The 15,166-nt window shown below is 34.0% G+C and overlaps 3 protein-coding genes across 5 annotated transcripts in view; all 3 read right to left on the bottom strand.

Annotated features, from left to right (window-relative positions):
* The window catches only part of LOC116338681, a 31,241-nt gene that overhangs the window by 12,530 nt on the left and 3,545 nt on the right, over window positions 1–15,166 (bottom strand). The window contains exons 12-25 of the mRNA XM_031764092.1: window positions 14,889–14,969; window positions 14,753–14,846; window positions 14,567–14,698; window positions 14,111–14,501; window positions 13,902–14,017; window positions 11,104–11,130; window positions 10,808–10,968; window positions 10,594–10,712; window positions 10,503–10,528; window positions 10,270–10,433; window positions 9,968–10,182; window positions 9,876–9,895; window positions 9,661–9,804; window positions 9,528–9,584 (exon numbers count right to left, since the gene is read on the bottom strand). Coding sequence (XP_031619952.1) covers window positions 9,528–9,584; window positions 9,661–9,804; window positions 9,876–9,895; window positions 9,968–10,182; window positions 10,270–10,433; window positions 10,503–10,528; window positions 10,594–10,712; window positions 10,808–10,968; window positions 11,104–11,130; window positions 13,902–14,017; window positions 14,111–14,501; window positions 14,567–14,698; window positions 14,753–14,846; window positions 14,889–14,969 — 1,747 coding nt within the window. The remainder of the gene's footprint in view (window positions 1–9,527; window positions 9,585–9,660; window positions 9,805–9,875; window positions 9,896–9,967; window positions 10,183–10,269; window positions 10,434–10,502; window positions 10,529–10,593; window positions 10,713–10,807; window positions 10,969–11,103; window positions 11,131–13,901; window positions 14,018–14,110; window positions 14,502–14,566; window positions 14,699–14,752; window positions 14,847–14,888; window positions 14,970–15,166) is intronic.
* LOC116338596 (serine protease easter-like) lies at window positions 3,433–6,251 on the bottom strand. Of its 3 annotated transcripts, XM_031763972.1 has the most exons (11): window positions 6,120–6,242; window positions 6,009–6,043; window positions 5,680–5,929; window positions 5,347–5,510; window positions 5,111–5,255; window positions 4,864–5,033; window positions 4,549–4,783; window positions 3,897–4,040; window positions 3,769–3,825; window positions 3,618–3,679; window positions 3,433–3,553 (listed from the first exon to the last, which is right to left on the bottom strand). In XM_031763972.1, exons 5-11 carry the CDS (start codon window positions 5,211–5,213, stop codon window positions 3,506–3,508), a joined length of 819 nt encoding a protein of 272 aa, XP_031619832.1. In that variant the 5' UTR covers window positions 5,214–5,255; window positions 5,347–5,510; window positions 5,680–5,929; window positions 6,009–6,043; window positions 6,120–6,242; the 3' UTR covers window positions 3,433–3,505. The 3 variants fall into 3 exon arrangements, with proteins under 3 accessions (XP_031619832.1, XP_031619831.1, XP_031619830.1); XM_031763971.1 differs by having other exon boundaries at window positions 6,009–6,214; XM_031763970.1 differs by lacking the exon at window positions 5,680–5,929 and having other exon boundaries at window positions 6,009–6,251.
* Window positions 6,527–8,530, bottom strand: LOC116338598 (serine protease easter-like). The gene is made up of 9 exons (XM_031763975.1): window positions 8,400–8,530; window positions 8,177–8,328; window positions 7,995–8,110; window positions 7,864–7,889; window positions 7,630–7,796; window positions 7,308–7,557; window positions 7,102–7,245; window positions 6,921–7,036; window positions 6,527–6,852 (listed from the first exon to the last, which is right to left on the bottom strand). The coding sequence occupies exons 1-9, from the start codon at window positions 8,458–8,460 to the stop codon at window positions 6,805–6,807; spliced, it is 1,080 nt and encodes a 359-aa protein (XP_031619835.1). The 5' UTR covers window positions 8,461–8,530; the 3' UTR covers window positions 6,527–6,804.

Genomic DNA, 15,166 nt, shown 5'->3' with positions numbered 1-15,166 from the left:
TCACATGCCCCTCTGCCAAATCGACAATTTTCAATATTTTTTCAAACTCTCGAATGTTTTGAGTTTTTAGAGAGCACTCTTACTGGCTTCTCAGTGTCTCCACTCATTTGCATATCTTTCAATCTTCGATGGGATTGGACGCTGAATTAATGAATAAACCATCCAACATCCAATTAACTTAATGAATTAAACTTCAGAATAAGAATAAAAATTGTCAACAAAATTAATTCAAACTTAAATAAAAATAAACACATGTGTGTTTTGTGCACAAAATAAACTACATGTTTTTTTCTTTTGAATGTAGCACAAAATAAATCTGATGTTTCATCCATCATCCAATATGCAGTCATGATACTTCACTCTATCAACCAAATTCGTTCAAAATCTAATGGTTTTCAAAGGCAAAAGAAAATATATTTAAGTGTTGAAATACCAAAAATTGTTCAAACAATTTTGCGAGAAATGGGATTTGGCTGCCGTTTATCTCTTATTAAAACAGAAAGTATCGCTAAAATTGAAGAATATTAATCGAAAATTGTGAAATACTAGCTATATCAAGCTATGAAAATAAATATTCCTTCAAATTTCAGCCCGGACATCGGAGACTTAACATGACAAAACATGCCATATGAATCAACTAAAAAAACCGTGAATCAAACATCGAACAGAAAATGAATTTGTCACAATTTCCGTATTTATTAAAATGCTTCATAGAAACCGTCCAATCGTACACACAGAGAAATATTGCAATGAAAACTAGATGGCTTGTCGTATAGAATTCGGAACTAGTTGACACTCCGTATAGAATTGTATTTGTTCATATAATCATACATTGGAAGTATAGTATAGTATACCAAATGGTATTCATACCAATTGGTATTACATGCGGCCATTGCCGCATGTATAAGTCGCTTGTAAAAAGCCAAGTGAATAGCGGCGACGCACGAAAACGAAGTGAGTGGATAGCGGCAACGAACAAAAGAAAAAATATCATCCGTTGCCGCTATCCACTCACTTCGTTTTCGCGCGTCGCCGCTATTCACTTGGCTGCTTACAACTCACAGAAAAAAATCCGGATATTTTAAGCCCAGAAATCGGTTTAAATCACAGCGGAATGAGTTCTGGGTTTAAATTAACCGAAAAACCGAAAAAACGGATAAGACTTAAATTTGAGACTTTCAATGAGACTTGAATCTGTATTTCAGCGTTCGACTATCATCTCACGCATTTCTCTCACAGTTTATTTATATAATGAAAACTGGAAAAATCTTCAAATCGATTTTTCTCGCTTTTCCGATGGGAAATCGAGAAAAATAATGAAAATTCGTTACCTCCATTGGGGCCCTAATAAGGGAGTGGCAAACGAGTGCTCAACTCTCAGAACATTTTGGGTCAGGTCGGATCCACCTATTCCACAAGATTCATGTCCCGATCATTTCTTCGCGCTCAAAATATCCGGATTTTTTTCTGTGAGAAGCGACTTATGCATGCGGCAATGGCCGCATGTAATACCAATTGGTATAAATATCATTTGGTATACTATACACACAAATGACAACTAACCTCAATATGAACAATATTTGACATAAAACTCAATTTATCCGAAGTCTCAACCGTTTTGGGATAAATTTTAGTATGCATTTTTTCCGCTCAAATGCCAAAGGGATATATGTTAAGCACTTAAATATTTGAGCGGAAAAAATCTGAACTAAAATTTATCCCAAAAACGGTTGAGACTTCGGATAAATTCAGTTTTATGTCAATTTTTGTTCATATTGAGGTTAGTTATGATTTGTGTGTACTATACTATACTTCCAATGTATGTATAATTTCATACAAAATTTCGTTTTTTTGTATTCTCTTTTGTGCGGTTCTTCTTCGTTTGTCTTTTGAAGATGATCCGCACAAAAGAGAATACACAAAAACGATATTTTACATGAAGATTATATGGACAAATACAATTTTATATGTATTGTCATCTAGTTCCGAATTTTATACGACATGCCATCTAGTTTTCTTTGTAAAATTTCTCTCTGTGTATGTAAATTTAAGTGCTAATGCCGGAAGAGTGAAGACATCCAATCATTTTTTATGATAACATTTTTATCTTTAAGTATATGATGAGTGAAGAGTATTTTTATAAGATATTAGCTTCTAATTTGCCGATCCCAAAACCTAACACAGTGCGTAAGTTAAAAAAGCAGCTAATAATTCGTTCGCGTTTTTTTAAATATTAAACAGAAAGAAATTTGAACAATAATTGCTTTGACACAGTGGAAATTGCCAAGAGAATTAATATGATTCCTTTGGATGCTGGAAAAATTACATGTTTTCGATTAAACGTTAATGATATTTGAAATTGATATTAATGATTGACTCGTGACTCGCTCTACGGCCATATATACTCGTGTATTGGTTTGTATGAAATTTTCACGAGTCAGTCATAAGCCCCCAAGGGGCTGCCCCTTGGAAAAATCATATGTCATTTTGAAATTAAGTATAGTTCAATCATTTGATTGAAACTGGTAAATCCAAAAAGATAATTTTTAATACTTATTTGACGTAAAAAAATAATAATACAATTTTCCTTTAGAAGAGATAATTTTACTCCATTTGGGATTCAACATTTTCTTTACTATCACCTAATATATAACTGTGTATATTCCATGTTTGCATGAAGGGTTTTCCCGTGATAAGAATTCTACCTTTGACTCCAATTACAAATATACACCTGACCACGCTGCTAGACTCATCTCTGTTTTGTTCGTTATCAATGACGCACAGACCGACTGTCTGTGAATCAAATGAATACATGTGTACATACCGTACATATTCCACAACATTCCAATAAAAACAACGTAAAATTAATGAGCTCGTCATTTTGTAATTGATCACTGTCAGTGGTTTTAGTATAAAAACGTAAAATGTTATACTCACATAGTATAACAATATGTAGATTTATACTTATTACTTGTATTAGTATAATCATAGTGGACGATTACACGGACACAGTATACATCGCAGTGTAATGTTTATATAAATCTATTGTTATACTGTGTGAGTATAAAATTTTACGTTTTTATGCTAAAACCACGCGATCTTTTTAAGTTATGTGAAAAAAAAAATATTATATTATTTATTTTGAAAATTCATTCAGGGTTCAATGTGTTCATTAAATTCATATAGTAGATTGGAACTTTACTAAAAAAATATTATGTGATAAATGTTTCTATTCCGTGTTCGAGTGAAGGATCTGGTTTATTTTCAACTAATAACGAAGACGCCACCTAGGACAACTAAACTGACAACCAATTCAATAACAGTTTTGACACTGGTTATCACTTCGTTATTGTTTGAATTTAATAACATTGCAAGCATATAGCGTTTCCAAACTTTGTAATAACGACCTTTGATTAAATATAACATTTGACATTTCAAATTATTTTCAGCGTGTAATTTCTGTATCGATTGAAGTGCTAACAGTTTTAATTTCCCTGTTATTTCATCAAAGCTTTATTTGATATCTAATCCAGGATAGGAACTTATCAACTCTCTGAAATGAAATAGAAATGATAATAATCGAGAAGGAACTATGCAGAGCGAATGAGACATTTTACCGTATAAATGGCAGGATAATCTTTTTTACCGCACGCTTGAGGACCACGAGACACAATACCAACTGAGTATTAATAATTATTTATTATTTTTATTATTATGTTTCTAAAAGAATTGTATACATTGACGTATACTGATTTATTATAATGTTACCTAAGTATGTAATTGGTAGTGTGCTCATCAGTTTGCTATCTCTCATCAATGGACCGCCTAATTAAAATATTTAAATATTAACGACAAATTGAGAAAATTTACCTACATGTTATGTATACATTACTAACCCGAATCACCAGAACACGAATCTTTTCCGTGTTCGCCCCCAGCACAAATTTGAGTGGTTACTAATTGTCGTCCATATAGATTATTGCATCGATCCCAATTGAAACCATTAATTTCAACTTTGAGCTTAACATCACTTGACGTTCCTGATTAGAAATTTAATGATAATTCGAAATTTGATCGAAAGGATATACCACCCATCATATTTTGTTTGACATTGATATTTTTTTTTTCCCTTTAACTCTGGTTTCTGGTGATCAGTTAATTCAGATAAATCGGTGATCAGCCGATTGTATCCTACATTTTTTATAATTTTACCATATTCTATATAGTGTTGGATTTCTATTTTACGCGTCTGTGCTGAAATCCATACCTTTGTTGTACACAGACACTGTTGACACAGTATTTTACGACTACATACGATGTTCTAAATGGTCACTCATTTATCTCCTGACCAAAGCTTGTGCAGCTTAACTCAGTTGATCGAATATTGCCGCAGTAGTCGTAGTAGCGACTGTGCCCACATACTATAATATTATAATTGACATACATCAATTATAAATTTATAATGTTTGTCAAAATAAAAAATATTTGCCAGGTGTGTTCTGGCTCAAATGAGAAATTTTGGGGGAAGTGTGTAAAATCATACCATACCATTTTCCGTTCCGCCAAAACCACAGACGCTCAAATGAATGCCATCAAAGTTTTCAACTCTCACAGTTGGCGAAAAAGGTAAACATATTGGCCTGACAAAATCTGTAAATTCTACGGAATGCGATAGACGCATCAACGCAATATCATTATATTGTGTGGGTGAATTTGGATCGTAAGCCTCATGAACGAATGTTTCTAAAATGTCCACATTAACCACTGGCGGTGCACAGACTTCCTATAATAACACATAATTCGATAGACGACGTTCTAAATGATGATTTTTGTTTTTATTTCAATTTTCAAATGCATACATACATCATCATCACAGTCGATATCAGTTCGAAGATCATGTTCACCTAACCGAACCGATTTTATTTTCCACCCACTTTGTACTAGTTTGGGTTCATTTATGCAATGAGCGGCTGTTATAACATAATCTTTATGGATAAGAGTACCACCACAAATGAATCGAGGCGACTCTCCAGCTGAAGAAAATAAAGATAATTTATTCAGAAATAATTTCATTCTTTATGTCATGGAAAAAAAAATGAATAATAGTTACTCTTTGTATATTCAATCAGTGCAAACCATGGATACTCGAAAATACTCGACTCCTCACCTCCTACAATTCGCTCTTGCAATTGACTTCCACACTCTCCTGGCATTGGGAAATCTGATTCTTTGAAAGACGGTTCTGCACAACACACCTAAAATCGAATCCATGTTTGATTTTAACACAAAACGATATCATTAATTTTACTTTCACCAATAATTTCTCTTTTTTTATTGATATTTTACCGATTTACTATTATCAGGCGCCACACATTGTGATTGTAATGCGAATTTTATTTGACTTTCTGTTGATGTTTTTTTGAAATTTTTGACAATTGTTAAAAGAGGCGGACACTGATGAAGCGGAATACAAATGCCTTCCTTCTGCTCTGGAGTCTTACATGGATTTTCTACATGCCAAAGATCACAAACACAGTATTGTTACATTAGATTCTCGTTTAAGAAGAAATTCAAAAACAGATTATTTTTTCAACATTTCTTGAAAGAAAAAAAAAAACAGACACTTTCCACTTCCGATTTCTTTTTGGATTGTTTAGCGATGGAAAAAATGAATTACACCTTATTAATGATTTGCAAACAAATGTCGGTTTATTAAGTTTCGCTCGAACAAGACACAAGTGAATGTAAATTTTACATTTAAATACATCGCAATCTGCGTATAAAGTAAATAATGTTAATATCAACGCTGCCTTGAGAAAAAAACCGGGTCCACACTTACACTACCAGCTATTCGGTATTAAATTAATTTTAACATTATTTGATTCAATCAAATTGAATTCATGTTGTTTCTTTAGTTTGTGTATATTTTCTGAAATACATTACTACGTTTAAATCCTTTGTTTTAATCGAAACAAGACACAAAACAATCAAACGATAATTAAACTTACGTGCATTTGTGAAACCATTGAATAAGAGTAGCAAACTAAAATATTTGATTAACATGTCCATTATTGAGATTGATTTTATGTATATCTTCTCTGTGCAAATGGTTTTTTTACCGATTTTATTTGCACACATTTAAAAGATGTATGAGGCTCGATGTCACCGCAACGGAATTTCAACATATACTGCGACACTGTCTTTTATATGAATCTTGATCTTGCTTCAATATTCACCTTTTACACTTCACAACTACAGTTATGCATCTGGCGACGCTGCTCTTTGTCTCTTTGTTTCTTCTTTTCATTTTGCAATCATCAATTGATCACTTACTAACCAATTTTACGAAATATAGAATTGTTAAATGAAAGACACCAATATACAATACACTGTCAATCATATACACTTGATATGTTTATAGAATGCTACACACAATGTAAAATAATCCAGTTCGTCTTTTTAAAATTGTATTGCTTTATTCATGGTTATTTTCTTCGCAAAGAAACTTGTATAACCACATGCGTCGTATTGAGTTGATCATATCGGGTAATCCATTGTACAAATTATTTTAATGTTATGCAAAATAATAATAATAATAATATATATTTAGAAAAGATTTAATTAAAGAAAAGCTTTATTTCAGGCAGACATTATATTGAGATATTTCCAGCCAGATGACTCAGGTCAGCCACCAGGATTGCAATTTTACTCAAAAAACAATATATTATAAATGTATTTCCGTGTTCGAGTGAAGGATTTTCATGTGATAAGGACTTCATACAAATCAGACGGTATCTTCGTCACTTATGGCTTCATGTGACGTCTAATCCAACCGAGATATTTATCGACACGCTAAATTGCAAAGAGATGAAAAAATTTGAATTTTTTTATAAATAAATTGAAAATAAAACTTGATTTACAGTATAAATTCCTGGGTATCCCTTTTTGCCACATACTTTATGGCCACGAGACACAATACCATTCAAATATATAAGTGGACGATTTGACAGTGAAGTATATCTCATCAATGGACCACCTAATCAGAAATATTTCGTATGAAAACTAATATTCAGAAAATTCACTCATCTTTACATTACTGACCGGAATCACCACTGCAAGAATCCTTTCCCTCAATGCCTCCTACACATATTTGAGTAGACCGTAAACTTTGTGAGTATAATTCATTGCATTCGTTCCAATTATAACCATCAATATCGACTTTCATCTTAATACTACTTGATGTTGCTATCAACGAATAAACGAATTAAAATACTATCTAAAGTAAGTGAATTATGATTAAATCCAACCATTCCAAACATTAGCCGTCCTTCCAAATCCAGCTACGACAAAAGGTACATCGTCCAAATTTCCATCTCTTAAAGTTGACTCAAACGGTAAACATATTGGCTTCAAAAAATTTGTAAATTCTACCGAATTCGATAAGCGAATCAATGCTATATCATTATATTGTGTAGATGAGCTTGGATTATATTCTTCATGAATAATTATCTCAGAAAATTCCATATCTACCACGTGCGGCGCACACTGTGTCTCTCCCTGAGAGTTAATAAAAAATGAAACAAAAATAAATCAAGTGATTGCATCTATAACAAAAAATCTCATACATACATCATCTTCGGTACAGTCGGGATCCGTGTTTAAATCATGTTCACCTAACCGAACTGATCTAGGTGAATATCCACTAAGTATACTTGTACTCACACAGTGCGCTGCCGTTAGAACATAATTTTTATTGATAAGAGAACCACCACAAGCGAACCGTGGTCGATAACGAGCTGCAAAAGAAAACACAACAACATGAACACGACATTTTCAAGTTAATACCTAGTTTGCTCTAATTACGATGTGTATATTTAATTAGCGCCAACCTATACTCCAAAGAATGAAACATTAAAAACAATGGTGATCGATATTAGTAAAATAACAATGTCTTCAATATTATTGATAATATTCAAAACAATTATCATCATTACCAGGGATACTCGCCCGGCGCCGTCTCTACACCGCCCACAATTCGCTCTCTCACCTGCAATCCACACTCGCCCGGTTCGGGAAAGTCAGATTCTTTGAAAGATGGCTCACAACACACCTACAATCAAATCCATTTCAAGTTTTCAAACAATCTTACTACTTTCACTAATTGACAGTCTTTTACCCAATGTATATTGCCATCCGTTTTACATTCGGACTTTTTCACAAAATCACGTTGACTTTTGGTTGATATGCGATAATTTCTCCAAAGCGCCGGACACTTCCGTAATGGAATACACATGCCATCCTTCCCATCTGGCGTTGTACACGGATTTTCTAATTTTTTTTTAAATGGGAAAATCTTTTAAATTATTTGAACAACATGCAAAACAATATATTAAACTTACCTGCATTTATAAATCCACTGAATGAGAATAACATACTAAAAATGATGAAAAACATCTCCATTGCTGATGGAATGTCCTGGTCTGTGCAAATGATTTTCAAATTTAGATTTTATTCGATGTCACTGCACTGGAATTTTAACCGATACTGCTAATTTCAAATGGATTGCACTCTATAAACCCTTTTCTTTTTAAAATATGCACCTAACATTGCTACTGATTAAATCTCCGTTTCGTTCGTTATCAATGACCCACAGTCGATGTTATCAAATGAAATGTGCAGATTTACAAAATAAAAGACAATAACACACAATAAAAAAAAACATATGTCATTAACTGGAAAAACCATATGTTATTTTGAAATTAGGTATGGTTCAATTGTTTTAAGAAACTGGTAAAACCACATTGATAATTTTTGAAAAGTGGTGATCTCACTCTATTCGGGATTCAAAGACTTCTTTAGATTTTTTTCCTTTTTTGGTTTTTTCCTGATGACTCATTAAAGCTTCATTTTATGTCTAATCCAGAGGAGGAATTTGATATCCGAGAGATATCCGAGAGATTGTAATTTTATTCAAAGGCCGCTTTAAGCGATAATGCTAAGTTTTTAAGTTTGCAATCGTCGTTATGTTGCACAATTTATATGATTTGTGCTGACTGTGTCGAATAGAAAAGATCTGTTTTATAATTATAATTTCTTTTGAAGGAGACGCTTTCTATTTTAAATATTTATTTTGGTTCAAAGATGTTCACAACATTCATACAATAGATTGTAATTTGAAATTAAAAAAAAAATGATAATAATTTTTGTTCGTAATTATATTTAGCTTGATTTTGCCAATCTTTTTCACGTATCATGCGTGATGTCTCATTAGTACTTCATTTCATGTTGAATCCAGTAGAGATATTTATCAACACGCTAAAATTTAATGAGATTTTTTTTTTGTAAAAATTGAAACGAAAAATCAAAAATTAAAATAAAGAATCATATTCACCGTATAAATTGCTGGAAAACCGGGTGTACCGCATATTTGAGGACCTCGGGATACTATTCCGGCTATGTAATTTTTATTGTTATTATTATATTTGTAGTGGTAGAATTGTATACATTGATATATATAATAATATTACCCAAGTATGTAACTGGTAGTGTTCTCATCAATTTAACATCTCTCATCAATGGACCGCCTAATTAAAATATTTTCACATTAACAACAAATTGAGAAAATACATCTATGATCTATCTAATATACACATTACTAACCCGAATCACCCGAACACGAGTCTTTTCCCTCAATTCCACCAGCACATAATTGCTGGTGTACTAAACGTCGTCCGTACAGATTATTGCATCGATCCCAATTGAAACCATTAATATCGAGTTTCAATTTAACATCACTTGACGTTCCTGGCAATAAATAAGCGATTTGATTTTTCCGTTTAAAAATGAATTATAAGTGAAGTTATGTGAAATTCTACCGTTTTCAGTTCGTCCAAAACTAAAATTGAATATAAAAAGACGAAAATAATGAAATTAAATAGATGTAATATGTTAGTTAAATAACTATTACCCGGAAACGCTCAAAGAAACATCGTCCAAGTTGGCATCCCTCAAATTTGGTGCAAAAGGTAAACAGACTGGTTTGATAAATTCTGTAAATTCAACTGACCGCGACAATCTTATCAACGCAATATCATGATATTGTGTGGATGAGCTTGGTTCGTAAGCTTCATGAACGTTTATTTCACCAATATCCACATTGACCACTGGCGGAGCACAATCTCTCTGTTTTAATTAAGTTTCAATCGAAAACAAACACAAATTCAGCAATTTAAACCAAGTTCCTTCAATAAATAATGTTCTCATACGTACATCCTCACAGTCTCTTTCAGTGCTTAGATCATGTTCACCCAATCGAACCGATGTTGGTTTCCAACCACTTTGCACTAGTTTAGTCGCGGAAATACAATGCGCCGCTGTAAGAATGTAATCTTTGTTAATGAGCGAACCACCACAGAGGAATCGCTTCTGTCCATCTAAAAAAAGAGAAACCAATCAAGATCAATACGCTGTATGCAAGTTAAACCCAAATTTGTTATAGTTACTCTTTGTATATTCAATCAGTGCCATCCTATAACCAAGCAAACAAAAATAAGACATCAGAAATAGGTGAAAAATATTTGGCTTCAATTATACCATGGATAATCTGTAATAGTTGTCTCTGTGCCGCCAATAATTCGCACTTTTAACTGTGTTCCACACTGTCCCGGCTGGGGGAAATCAGACTCTTTGAAAGTTGGCTCTTCACAACAAACCTACAATCAAATTCAATTCAATAAATAATAATGTTAATAGTTTCACTTTCACTAATAAAATCGCTCTTTACTATTTATATTTTTATATTATTTACCAATGGAGTATTGCCAACTGATCCACACTGTGCCTGCCTCACTGAATCAATTTGACTTCTCGTCGATGTGTGATAATTTTTCACAATTTTCAAGGCAGGCGGACATTGCTGAAGGGAAATACATACACCATTTTTCTGATCTGGAGTTGTACATGGATTTTCTACGAGAAAAAAGAAATAAATGAAAAGATTACAAAAAAAAGACAATCAAGCAAAACGAAAAATATATATTTATAGACTACAGTCATACGTATTCACATTTACATTCATAGCAATCTGTCTACAACACTAATTACTTGCTAGATTACTTGTAATTATCAGTGCTGACGTGAGAGTAAAAAACCGGGTTTAGACTTATATACTTATACATAATAGTATTAAATGTATTTTGACATTAATTGATTGAATCAATAGATCATTTTGAAGCAATATAAAAATCTTGTTTCAAAATCCAACGATGCGATGAGTAAAAACATATTTTTTTATAAAACAACGTTTGGTCAGTCGAATAAAACTTACGTGCATTTATAAATCCATTGAGTAAGATTAACACACTACAAAAGACGATTAATAACCCCATTATTGAAATGGGATTTTAGATATAGAAGATCTCTGGTCTGCAATACTATTATTAGTATTTTCAAATAAATTTTACAATTCACAAATAGTATGAATATCGATGTCTCTACAATGAAATTTCAACAATAACTGCAATCAAAGTCTTTTAAATGGATCCTGCTTTTTAACATCTTTTCGATTTCATATCAACAAATATGTACTCGCGGTGATATTTCCATATATACATACCGTATGTGTTTGTGTATTTTTTAATCTCTGAACGTTGCATGTATCATGAATTAACAAAGTTGTTTTACCCATAACATCTGTAACTGTATACACCGTTTCTTTTGAATAATTTAATTTGAAGAAGACTGAACGGATAAGTAATAAAGCAAGACAAAATAAAAAAAAATCTTTCAGACTGACTGTCACTGCTTATTATTTCTCATTCGCTCTAGCAATCATCAAGGACACATATCCACCGTCGGTGTTATCAAATGTTATTTGTATTAAATTCTCCAGACAATATATATACGTTAGCCAGCTAAATGGGCTAAAACAATTGACGTTATTGTTTTAATGATGAATCACTTTCTTGTTTTAATTATAAATATCTCCAGAGATGGAAAATCCAATCCAAAAATTGAAGACAAAACAATAACAAAGGCAACCAATATCACAATTTTTCGAATAGCTTGACAAAGATTGATTAATAAATCATGCCATAGTTGGAGTTTTTCATGATAATTTGATCATGTCTCCCTTGTCCTCTGCAGCAAAAGTCAAAGCAATCAATGTGTATTCATGTTTTTGTTATTTATTGTGTGATAAAACTCAAATCACTTTGTGCTAGGGGCTTAATACGGCAAAAAAATTCACAGGAATTCACGTAAATTCACACTTTTGAATCGAGTGGTTATTGATGAGTTCGGTGAATTCGTGTGAATAGAATGAAATGTGTCAAAGTAATAAAGTGAGGTTATGATAACCGCAATATTTTTTATGTATACATTTTGAAAAAAAAAAATTTCATCACTTTAAACAAAAATTTAAATATCATTTTATCATATATCATTTTTTCACATGCGCCATTTTTCTGCTCAAATTATTTTATATATCATACTTTATATCGCGGAGACACGTAATCGAATTCTAGGGGGGAGGGGTGTAGTAGGTGAGACTGCCACAAAAAACCCTAATCAAATCGAAAGAATTTTTCTCTCATAAAAAACGCTAGGAAATCGAAAGATTTTTTACAAATTTCCCGGGGGGTCCGCAAACGTCTGGGGGGGGGGGGGGGGGGTAAATTCGACCAGCGTGAGAACCTATGCCCATTAGAATTGATATTTCCGAAAAGGCCTTATAATATACAGGCTGTGTGTTTTGTATAATTTCAGCAGGCACTGCTATTTCTAGCACGATAGCTATGCTCTGCCTAAGTTTGACGCATTGCATACCGCATTGAAATCGATGCCTGTTTACAGTGTGTGTTCATTACGCGGCAATAGCGATACCGTGTATTACGCAGCATTCATGCATGTGTATTGATGGTTTACGGTGTCGCTATTGCCGCGTAACGAACACACACTGCTTACAGCAGTCACCGATTTCAATGCGGTATGCAATGCGTCAAACTTAGGCAGAGCATAGCTATCGTGCTAGAAATAGCAGTGCCTGCTGAAATTATACAGAACACACAGCCTGATAATATATCCATGGATAAAATCAATCTTATTTACATTTTTATCGAAGTCCTATGGATAAAATCAAGATGTATCATATACATTCACTTCTTCTCAATTCTTTGAAGCACATAAAAGTCACACCGATAAGTAGAGAATTTGTTTTTGGATTCAAGTGTATGCTTTTTTGGGGTTTAATGTTTTTGGATAACTGAAAGACTATGAATTTCTTCCTATTGGAGTTCCATTTTATTTTTGTCCAAGTTTTTATAAATTCTTTCCAGCGAAGTTAATGGATGGTGTACATCTTCATTCTTAACATATTATTTGAATTCAGAAAATTCGTATCCGATTGGGAACATGTCTGCTTCGGCGTCTGAATCTTCGGCGTAATAATCGTCCGGCAAAGCCAACGGATCCCAACGGCCTTCACTGTTGACTTCGAAAGTTTTATTGAAGTCTTCGCGGAATTCGGGTTCGAAGACGTTTTCATCGTTAAAGTCCATTTCTTCAACGAAAGCGAACATTTCTTGTGAGGTCAGAAATGGAAAAAGCTCCCCGTTTCCCGCGGAAAAATGAACAATAGAGTAGCTAGATAAGATAGGTAAGTATAAATGAGAAAGAATTTATGTGCGATAGAAGTTAGTGTATTTAATGTGCTAACTTACAGCGTCCAGATAGTTCCGTCCTTCGATGCGGCGGGTGTTGCCTTTTTTCGCACAAATGCCACAACGGTGTGGTTGCCGATAGATATTTTTATCAATTCTGGAATTTGGCGTCATTTTCATGTACATAACTTTCGCAGTAAGCGCGCAATTCCGGGTCGCAACAATTATAAATTTTGCGCATACACAGCAAACAATTCCGATAGAGGACTGGGCACTCTGTTGCTTGTGTTCGACGGGTACCAAACAAAGTGAAAGTTCCAGCTTGATGGGCACTTTTTCCTTTGCAATCGATTGTACAGCTAAGGAAATGACAATGATTATGAATTCAATTCTTTTTGTATGAATATTGTGTAAAAAGGTAATAAAGAAGTTGATGTATAGCGCACACTTACATTGTCCAATTTCGTAAATTCTTTAATTCATCCTTTTTGTTGAAGATGCGCATGTTTTGAAAAATTGTTTTAAGCACACGTGTAGCGACTTCCTTTGAGTCGCCGGTAGAACGACGTCGGTGTAATAGCAATGGCGAATCTTTCCGTTTCCGTTTACCGCCAATCCCACTTGTGGTTGCCGGTAATTGAGCGACCGAACCTGATGGTGTCGATGATGAAACCGGCGTCGGTTGTACATCGAGCATTATATTTCGATCGGGACCTCGTTGGGATTTAAACACAGGTCGAGAGGTTTGTTCAACTCCCATATCCTCCGACGACCCACCCGGTTGCGCTGGTGATGATGCGCCCGGTGGTTGAAAACCTCCAAAGGTCTCATCCATTTGGTGTACTGGTCGAATATATTCATTATATGAGTGAAAAGAAGTTGATGTCTAATATGCATTATTTTCTTACCCATGTCTGCTTCTCCTTCATCGTCAGCTTCTGGCTCGTCGTGTTGTGGTTCGCTACCCTCATCTTCTTCATCAATTGTCATCCTTGCCACTTTTTCAGCCGGCGCACCACCTTCTGCAAGCTCTTCTTCATCTTCACGATATAAGACGATAACTTACAAATTCGGCGAAAAGTTTGCCTGTTTACCCTCAGGTAGCTGGTATGGATATGACGCGATTTTCGCAACGCGAATACGCCCGGCCAACGTATGCAAAAACATGAAGTGCGTTTTAATTGCTTGCTAAGGGAAAGAAGTTTTAGTTAGTTTATTTTTGGTTCGTACTTCTCTTATTTCGACAAATCCGCCAGATGCAGCTCCAGCATGGCCCGCCATGGCAATTTGATTCATCACCTTCACCAATTCCTTACCGAAAGAAAGGTGAAGGGCGTAATTTGAATAAGGGCCGCTTGATCCATTCCAGGTTCACATACGAAATTGTCCCATATTTGTCACTTTGAAAAATGTTGTCGGCCGGCACCAAAGAGATATAGTGGCAAAACATTTGCGCACAAAAATGCGAGGCGTGGACGTCCCGATTAAGAAGGACCAACAATTCCGTC

This window comes from Contarinia nasturtii, unplaced genomic scaffold (genome assembly GCF_009176525.2).
Source record: "Contarinia nasturtii isolate CC-2019 unplaced genomic scaffold, AAFC_CNas_1.1 Cnas_scaffold_414, whole genome shotgun sequence".
NCBI lineage: Eukaryota > Metazoa > Arthropoda > Insecta > Diptera > Cecidomyiidae > Contarinia > Contarinia nasturtii.
This window is presented reverse-complemented; position numbering and strand designations above follow the sequence as displayed.